This window comes from Phragmites australis, chromosome 4, assembly GCF_958298935.1.
Source record: "Phragmites australis chromosome 4, lpPhrAust1.1, whole genome shotgun sequence".
In the NCBI taxonomy this organism is placed as follows: domain Eukaryota; kingdom Viridiplantae; phylum Streptophyta; class Magnoliopsida; order Poales; family Poaceae; genus Phragmites; species Phragmites australis.
Window position 1 is genome coordinate 28,029,941 of NC_084924.1, and position 10,057 is coordinate 28,039,997.

General features: G+C 41.0%; 1 protein-coding gene across 1 annotated transcript; it reads right to left on the minus strand.

The window, feature by feature from the left end:
• Positions 1-4,341: 4,341 nt before the first annotated feature.
• Positions 4,342-9,281, minus strand: LOC133915993 (cytochrome c oxidase subunit 6b-1-like). Its single transcript, XM_062359454.1, has 5 exons — positions 9,127-9,281; positions 6,114-6,380; positions 5,929-6,011; positions 5,757-5,838; positions 4,342-4,633 (listed from the first exon to the last, which is right to left on the minus strand). Exons 1-5 carry the CDS (start codon positions 9,160-9,162, stop codon positions 4,580-4,582), a joined length of 522 nt encoding a protein of 173 aa, XP_062215438.1. The 5' UTR covers positions 9,163-9,281; the 3' UTR covers positions 4,342-4,579.
• Positions 9,282-10,057: the final 776 nt, after the last annotated feature.

Sequence of the window (10,057 nt, forward strand, 5' to 3'; positions counted from 1 at the left end):
TAAGGGAAAAATTAAAAAAGCCCCAAAAGTCATTTGGATTTTATTTTTTATCTTAAAAGTTGTTTTTTAAAAAAAATCCTAAAATTTTGACTTTGTTGAAAAAACCTCCAAAAATTAAAAATGAAAAAAAAATTATAAAGAAACTAGAGACAATTCTAAGATCTTATGTAGAATTTTTTTAAAAAAACAATATCCTTTATATCATATTTTATGAAGAGGAAGTTTGGAAAAAAAAAGAAAAATGTGCAACTCATTTATTAACGTAACATGTTTTCAAAAATAATATTCTTTGGAAGAAGTTTTATATTTTCTTTATTTTAGGATTTTGGGCTATTACACTTCTTCGGCAGCATTTGCTCCTTTGTCTCCTCTAGCCGGGGGTATTTAGATGTGTTCTCTTTTTGTGCTTATATGTCAAAGGGGAGAGAGTCTAGTGTTATAGAGAGTCTGGAGAGAGATCTAGTTTAAATGTATATAGAGTTTCTTAGTTTTAGGGGAGTTTAGCTTGGGTAGTTAGGTTCGGCTTGTTGGATCTTATTGTATTTTGATATAATCACATGTTATTTGGCTCTCTCTATTGATGTATTTCGCTTGTCATTACATTGTGTTTCGATTCGTGCTTAGTTTATTTTTTATTTTACTAGCATGATAGGTTGTTCTAGTGCTATAATTTCTCTTGCTTTAATTGTTATATGTCGTTAATTGCCTAGTTTGTTACGGTTTACTTCAATTCATATATTTATCTTTTTATTTGTGTTGTCATTAATCATCAAAAATAGAAATATTGTAACATCTAGGCCCTTAGGTAAGTGGTAAGTGTTTCGGTGATTAATAACGATCATATTATTGTTACTAACAAATTTGTTTTGAAAGGTATCAAAAATTTAGTTCACAATAATAATCAAGTATTCTTGGTCCCTAGTTGATTTTATGGATGGTCAAAGGATATGAGTATCAAGATTAAGAATATTTTAGTTCTAAGTGTCACAAGGAGATGAAGATAACTTAGAGTAGTATATATCTCTTTTCTTAGTTTTTTGATCGTACTATAAAGAGCGGCTAAGAGTAGTCGCTTGATCTAGTTGAATCTAGTCTTGTTCAGATACACACTTCTGAAGTTTTAGCACTAGTTAGAGAAGCCTATAATTGAAGCTTGATCTAGTTGAGTTTAGTCTTGTTCAGATACACACTTCTGAAGTTTTAGCACTAGTTAGAGAAGCCTATGCTTGAGATGTCGAGAAGTTAGAGTTCAAAAAAGTTTGAATTTGACGAGCTCAGAAAAATTTGTTCACATCGGATGGTCTAGCGCTAAATGAATTAAACTTACTGGATCATTCTTGGATCACGTCAAAGAGATGATAAGTATACCGGATGGTCCGGCGATCGAAAAGTTAGTCTCATTGGAGTATTTTTGGCTGGAAAAATCACAAAGCTTACACCGGATGGTTTCGTGTTAGAGTGAAGACAACGCCAGAGTGTTTCATAGGAGATGTGCAAATTTTCAGAAGATACAATTATTACTCACCGGATGGTCCGGTGTTCATTTTGTAACTTCAGCGGAGCAATTTTTCTAGCGAAGGTTTTAACGTCTGGCGTGGTTGCACATGCCGGATGGTCCGGTGTGTGAACAGGAGGTTTCGCCGAAGCTTTTCAGAGCAGTAATGGCTAGTGATAGTTGGCAGTGATCAATGTCTGGAAAAGGTATACATTGTATGGTCCGGTGTGTGTGAGATGGTGCACGTCGGATCATCCGACATTCATAGAAAATATGAGTGGTTGGGCAACGACTAGATTTAGATCTCTAGCCTATAAATACCTCTTCATTTTGTTATACTAATGACTCTTGCGAACCTAGAGGAGCCTAGAGAGTGCACTAGAGTGATTTGCAAAGTTCTTAATTAAAGATTAATGACATCATTAGTGTATTGAGAGTAGTAAATGTGTATCTAGCTGTAGTTTAGACTTGATCTTAGTCAAATAAAGCTATTGACTTATTACTCTTGGTGGTTGGTAACACCTGACCGGTCTTTGATGATTGGAGGTGTCTTGGTGAGCTCTTGGAGTTCTTGTAGGAGCTTCGAGAAGAGTGATATGTTTGATTTAATGACCATCAATCCAGACATAGAGAAGTAACAATCATGAGGGAGCGCTTGAGTTTTGGTGGCTCAAGGGGAGCGATATCCTTAGTAGATGCTCAAATGAGGATTAGGGGGAGTGCCAACTCCTCGATACCTTAGAAAAAAAATCGATGTCTTCTTGTCTATCTCTTTACATTCTCATATTTACTTTGAGCATTTACATTTTTGCAAGCTTTTAAATTTCACATTTACTTTGTGTTCTGGCTTGCTTAATTACTTTCTTGTCTGAGTAGTTGCATTTCTTTTATCTAAAGTAAGGTTGCTACTTGTTTTAGAATTCGGTAAAATTAGTTTTTAGTTGGAGCCTAATTCACCCCCTCTTAGATCATTCGATCATTTCACACAACACAAAAGAGGGAAGAAATCCGTCCTCCCAAATGTAACACAAACACACCTACCATACTCATCAATACATACCCATCAAAGTCGTTGTAGGAGCGAACATCGACTATGACAAACCCACCATAGACAACCTTGACGAACAAAGACCACATTAGCACAACCGTGGCAAAATACACCATCTGAAAAACTTAAAACTACCCTATCAAACTAAGGCTACTCTTACTAAACTACCTACACCGAACATCAATATACCCGTTCCCCTCCCCCAAGGCGTAAGAGCCCATCGAAGGAAGGGGAACGACTAGATCAACACTAGAAACAAGCAATCGCCTTAAGGTCACCTCACGCTCCTGTAGCTCAATAGCTAGGAACGACTCTTCAAGTGGAAAACATCAGGAAAGTTTTTTTTTTTGGGTAACCGCCCTGACTAGATGTGGGACGAGAATTATATTAGACTTGTAGCACAGTACATCCTCTGCCTACAAGGAAGACAAATCAGCATCCGCCAGAGCGAAGTCCAACTACTCAAGAATAGATCCTAACACCGATGACGCTGGTGAGCCCAAGCAAGCCCAGGACGGGATTCGATAGATTTACGACGATCGTCGGTTGTAGATGGAAAGTGTTTTTTTTAAGAAAGAACACATACGTATCCTGGCTGCAGCCTCGACAGCTGACTCCCAAACCCGAGGTCCTCAACAAAACTCGTGCAAACCAGGGTTCGGCGAGATCACATACGCAAACTCTTACAAACCACGTACACGTACACAAACATGTACACATACACAACCATACAATACCAAATACGCAAACACTTACTACTACACAGTCTACACACAAACACAAATACCAGCGCATCCACAGGACGGAAGCCGCGTGACGGCACCACGCATCAAGCGACGTGGCGAACCGAAGGGCGACGACGAGGCACATGTCGGAAGCCACGCGACGGCACCACGCACCGAGCGACATGGCGGCCTGCAAGTCGATGACGTGGTTCAGCACGACCGGACAAGCGGCGTGGCGAGGAGGCGGCTGACCAGGGATCCAAGGCAGGCTGAAGCAGCGCCCGCAGCCCCGTCTCTCCCCAGCAGCGTAAAAGCGCAACAACGCAGACAACGAGCCGACCTCCGCACAAACACATCCACCGAAGATCGGATGATCCCTTACCCAACCCCCACCGATGGCGAGCCGAAGGCGAGCGAGGAGAGATGGGGAGAAACACGCATCGGTGGCGGCAACGAACGCGGACAGCAGCATGTGGAGGACCCCAGCTCGATGAGCTCACGCAGCAGGTCGGAGGCACCCGAGCACCGCCACGCCGAGCCCACGTTGCTAAGGCTTCTTAGTCCCCACACCCGCCTGCACTGCACGCCAGCACCAAAACCTCGCACGAACCTCGCACCAGCACCAAAGACACCCTGCAAGGACCAAAAGAAGCCACCCAAGCTCATAGCCATGGGAGCAAAAAGCTAAACTACTTAGATAGCTAGATCTACATTAAAAGCTAGAAAAAACTACATCCATCGTCGGCTTCTTGCCTCCCCACCCCCTCCAGAGCCAAAAAGGCCACCAAATGAGAGGGAGAGCCGACAGCGGAAACGAATCATCCGAAAAAGCTCCGCTCTCTACTGTTCACAGAGGGGAACGGTCTGGAACATAAGGTGTGCTAAGTCACAGACCAACCACAATTTTCTAGGTACTCGGACTGCACAAGGCCTGCAAAACTCTAAACCGAGTATGCTAGATCAGCAAAGTGTTGTCCAGACCTTTCGTGTCAGGCTATTCCCAGCGAAACGTAATGTCAATGCACCAAATCTGTCGTGCAATGCCACAATCGATCTGTGTTACAGGGCCAAGATGGGGAAACATTAGCCTTTCTCAAGTAGAATAAAATTGTAACTGTGATGCAGGTTTCTCAGTGGTGAAGAAAATGACCGTTAGGAAGAGTAACAAGGCATTCTTCACGACAAAAAGAATCTTTTATTTTGTAAAGTTCTCCAAAAAAGACGATTTATCTGCCTCTAATAACTTGGCACCAGTTACCAAGGAAGAGAGGCCACCGCAACATCGTGAGTTCATTCTCCATTCGCACGGGATTACAGAGGTCCAGGGAAGGTGCCATTTTCGCGTTGCTCATTCCAGCGTTCAACCTGCATATGAAAACACTATTCAGTCATATTTTCGAGGTTCAGCCAGTAACACACTGATGCGACAAACTTTGAGGGACTAAACACTAATTGGAAAAAGGGTTAGTGTTCTGGGTGCAATCAGATAATACTGGTGAAAAACCCTGGGTTCAATAATGCTTATATAGTTACATGTGTGCATATGCAACTATTTATTAAATATCTTTAAATGATCAATATGCATATGGCCAAAAGATGGCATATGGAACACTCATATTATTCACTAGGCACTGTTGTATACTGCACAATCAATTCACTTCTATCTCTAGCTCATGAATAGAACGAATTACACACAGGCAAAAGTATGAAGGCAACATGTGCAGACATTGGGCTCAAGCTCAACATTGACCAGTAACACGTATATTCATAACTTAAATTCAAATGGCAATAGTGCCCAGCATCATACAAATTACTTTATATAGCAATATGGACTAAATATATCAAACCATAGATTATATGCTGTTCCAGAAAAAAACACCATATTGCTCGCCATTCGCCAGACAAACATATTTAATACTTGAATCCAAATTAACCAGTTATGCATCCACAGGTAGTTAAAACTTCCGCTGAAGAAAATTCAATATATCCAACTTAACGAACTACAACATATGGAGAACCAAGGCTATAGGATATTTTTTATATCAACATTTATGGTTACTGAAGTGCATGTTAATAGCTAAAGCACTACAGAAGCAGGTTTATTATGGACTCCTAAGATCATGTTTGGCCTCTTTGTATCCTTGCCTAACCTCAATAATGCCAAAACCGTTTGGCTCTCCCTCAAACACACACACAAAAAAAAAAATCCTTGCCCACCTGGCCCAAAAGCAAGGCTATGCAAGAAACCGAACCTGCATCCTCCTCTGTAACCTTGCCAGAGAAGATAAGGTGAGGCAGCATATCCAAACATGCACTAAAGTTCTTGCATTTTTCAAGGAAAAAAAGTACTACCATAAAGTGGAAGGCTTGTCATCAACTTGAAGAGCATACTCCACATGCCACAAAGATTTACTCTACTAATCTAAACACAGAAACAGGCAGCAAGGACATAGCGTAAACTATAGTGGCAAAAGCAAGAAATACATACCCATTCTCCTGGGCAAAGGGATCGATAGTACTTTGCAAACTTATCACACTCAGGCGCACCCTCTCCTTTCGCAGCTACACACCTGATTACACAGTTATTGAGAATGACTGAATGTAAAACAATGTCACCTATTTATCTCAACTTTATAAAATATAATAATCACAAATCCTACCTGTGGTACTCAACATAGCGTGTGAAACAGTGCCTTGTTTGATTTGTTGTTGGGAAACGAAAATCTGCTGGAGCTGTTTCAATCTGTATATTGAAAGTAGAAACATGATTAGGATCCATTAACATGAAGTTAATGAATTGATATTCCACCATCAGTTTTTTTTTCCTTTTTGGGCAGAATCAAACCTTAATATCGGGTTTCTCCTCAAACTCTTCCTCCCCAGCAGTCTCACTTGTTTCCTCTGCTGCAAGGTTGGTTTCTTCTGCCTCCGACTCGCCAGGAACATCTTGCACTTCAGAAGTTTCATTCTTGTCTTCTACAGCAGTTGTAGTCCCATCAGCTTGAGGGTTTTCATCATTTGTTGAGGGGGCAGCTTCAGTCTCAGTGCCAATAGAGGGTTTCTCTTCAGCTACTTTTTCCACTGGATCTTCCTGTGGTGGAAGCGAATATTCCTACAGATAAAACACGAGAATACCATTAGTTCTGGATCATCAAATTAAACGTAACCAGAAAATTCAGAAGATCATTATTTATCATTTTTAAGACATGTGACTTTTCTTTAGTAAAATACATCAAAGAAATCAAATTTTGCATCTACCACAAACTAGATAACCCTTTGGTCAATACGCACCAGATGCCAGCATGCACAGATAACTTTGAAAAAGGAACCTATTCGACACATGTGTAACAATGGTCTACTAAACTCAATATGCTTTGCAAATTCTTGCAAGCCGCAAACACGATAACAGCTTCCACTAAGTGAAAGTGATATTCAAGAAGGAAAGCACATGCACAAGCCTTACTGAATAACCTTCACCTGTGCTAAAATGCCAACCACAATTCAATAATTCATCAAGTAGTTAAACTAGTGCAGGGTAGTGGTCACTAACTTATTGTAAAAGTACTTGAAACCCATATAACACACTTCATCATATTAACATACATAACAACATAATTCCAATATATGACACAAATTTTTAAAGAAAAACATGCAACATCGAATAAAACAGGTACACTCAAGTTCCCTACAACAATTGTAAACATAAGCATATCCAATGCCATCGAACAAAACACATGCATTCAAGTTTCCTATAGCAGTTGTAAACATAAGCATAAGCAGATCCAATGGCATGATCTAGTAAACATAAGACATCAAAAGATCAAAATAAGAATAGAGAACATAAGGTTCGCATAAGGAAAATGGGGAATATGCGCGAGATGAATTCTTGTACAGAATATTGTTTCAAAAATTGGCTGCCAAGTCCCTAGATGCTATGCTCAATGATGGAGCCTAATTACCATCTAGACCGCATAAGCGTCCCCCTAGCCTGCCCAACTAGTGGCTATTGCTTTTTAAAACACTAATAAAAAAATATTGGCAAACATGACGGATATTGCTAAAATTTGTTTTAAAAAAACTACATTATACCGATCTATAAAAACATTCCAATTCACATGGAAAAAGCCACTGACTTGATTGTATCTAAACCACCTACATCATCTTCCATTCTCCTAACAAAATGGATGTGTTCTTCATAGGACACATCAAACCTATTTTACGATTCCAACTACAAACATAGCATCCACTGATCCAAACTATATTGTCTAACACAACTGTTAAGGTAGCCCATCTGTTTACAAATATCTGATAACTTTGACTCCACTATGCAAACTTTGACTGCTTAAGTTTTCACAGGTGTATGTGTAAGTAACTATAAGTATATTTCATAAAGTACTTTCGATGGCAAATCTAACACTATTTTTTCCATTTTACTTTACATATTCGAAAAATTATTGTCAGTCAAAGTTGACAGTTATTCGCAAACGGAGGGAGTAGCAACTCATGATTCTTGTAATTTCTAGTGGTAAATATAGGGTCAGGCCAACCCATGATTTTCCCTGTTTATAGATCAGGCCAACTCATTAGGCTAAACATAGGATCTCTAGCAAGTACCAATCATAGTTGTTAAGGCGTAGGTATATCGTCGCTATGGTGATGATATAGCGCAGTTGCGGAAAATCCACGGTCGCCACGCCGATGCCACGGCTTCGGCGAGTATGGCAGCCAAAGAGGTAAATAGAAGTGTTGACTATTGAGACTAACTTGTGTAGTCGAGGTCTGCATTCCACAACCCTAGCCCGAGCGCAATAGGCGGCTGCTGCCTCCACTGCTGCCGGCATCAGGATCTCCTCCGCCTCGCCTGGATCTCGCCATGACGTCGTCCGCCCCCCGCAATTGATCCACCCGCCGCTCTGTCGCCTCTCCGGTCTGCCTGCGTGTTCCGTGCATGTGAGTGGAGGGGGGGGGGGGCAGCTAACATGGGCAGCTGCTGCTGCGCTGCGTGTATGCGTGAGTGGAGGTGGGGGTAGCTAACATGGGTTGGATGGGCTAGGGTTAGAGAATGAGTTGATGGGTTGGTTTTGTGGGCTGGCTTGATGGGCAGGACAGCCTGGCAGCTCACTTGTTAATTCTTCTTGTCTTCGTTTCCTTTTCCCTTTTGTTTTACTCATAATATATTATTGCACAGAAAATATGTGCCAATATCCTTTTGTTACATAGAAAATATGTAGTACTAATCTCTCCCAAAAAACAAAATATATAATCTCTAGGAGACTTCCTAATTATTTTGATTTCATAGACCAAACAAAATATATAGTTTTGCAAAATCACCAACTCTCCTAGAACGTTAATGCATCACTACTTCTCTGTGCTACTTCTCGGCTACAAGAAACACTGGTAGCCCCACCAAACTTCAAGTATTTCAAGCAAAATCTATGACATCACCCAAAAACTTCTACACGTGTGCACGCCTAAATGCTCCAAACTTCCACTAGAGGAAACTAGATTACACCAAATAGAGCATACTGGACGCGAATTTCGGATCAAGCAGCATTCGGCACGGGCTACTAGATACTATTACCAAACCAAATTCAAACTGGGAGGAGCTAACCTGATGTTCTTCCACTAAAAAACCTTAATATCTACGCATACAGGTCCCCAATCCCACCAGATTCTCGAGCAACCAAACCAACAAAACGTTTAAGAAGGCCGCACCGAACCCCATCCGGCAATAGGCCAACGGGGACACGCAGATCTGGATGGAGCCACCCCCTAGATCTGCCGTACCGGGTCGCGAACTTCGGATCGGGAGCTGTCGGCGCAGGAGGAGGGGCTCTTGGAGTCGGAGTTCTGCTTACCTCGGCGAGGCTTGGCGCCTTGGCTTCCGCGGCCATGGGCGACGCAGCCTAGAAGCTTCTAGAAGTGGCGGCTGGAAAGGTGAGGGTGAGGGAGAGGGAGGGGACTGAGAACGATAGAAAAAGGAGGGCGAGGTGGAGACTCCGAGAGAGCGCTCGCTTACGTGGGCCGGGCTGTAAAGCTGGGGAAGGTTTACACGGGCTCCAACTATGTCGAAGACGAAATAGGATTTCTGGATTTTTTTTATGTATCTATACCGTATAAAACAAGAGTACGTCTGTCGTCCGAGCAATAAATACATATCACTTGTTGAACGGATGATAAATACTTATTCCCTTCCAACAGGGGACAAATTCACGTGCATCCAGTCAGGGATGATTTAGTAGTTTTTCACGATCCCTCTACATTTTGAGTACAATGCTATTGGCCAACTCTTGTTTGGGATCTAATTTCAAACTCCGTATTAATGAGCTATACAATACCCCAGAAACTTATTTTTATTCGTCTAGCTATACCTTATCCATTGATTGAAACCCTAACAAATCTACCCATCCAAACAGTAAACAATTTTCCCTTCCCAGTAAAGAAAAATCTTAAAATACCACTTATCTAACATACATATCCAAGATTGACAAAAGAAATTATACTATTATTTTAGCTTACAATAACTACACAGTAAATAATATAAAACTTGTCGAATATCTAACTATAGAGTATATATGCATAAGAAGTATATCATATACGAATAGGTAGGCCGTGAGCATACTTAACAACTCCGGATATTATGAAACCGAATCCGTAGTATCTGATATGCCTGGAATCCAGAAGATGTATATCAAGAAGGCCTCGATTGTTTACCCAACTCGAAAAAACTAATATCCAAGACATATCTATCTACTTGGACTATAAAAAAAATAACTTCGTATTGACTAT

What these genes read in the sequence shown, in the direction of transcription:
- LOC133915993 (XM_062359454.1), bottom strand. Translation starts at nt 9,162, where the DNA reads ATGGCCGCGGAAGCCAAGGCGCCAAGCCTCGCCGAG. An exon ending in AGGCGCCAAGCCTCGCCGAG is followed by an intron (nt 6,381 to 9,126) that starts GTAAGCAGAACT and finishes TTTTATCTGTAG; the next exon opens with GAATATTCGCTTCCACCACA. An exon ending in CGCTATGTTGAGTACCACAG is followed by an intron (nt 5,839 to 5,928) that starts GTAGGATTTGTG and finishes CTGTGTAATCAG; the next exon opens with GTGTGTAGCTGCGAAAGGAG.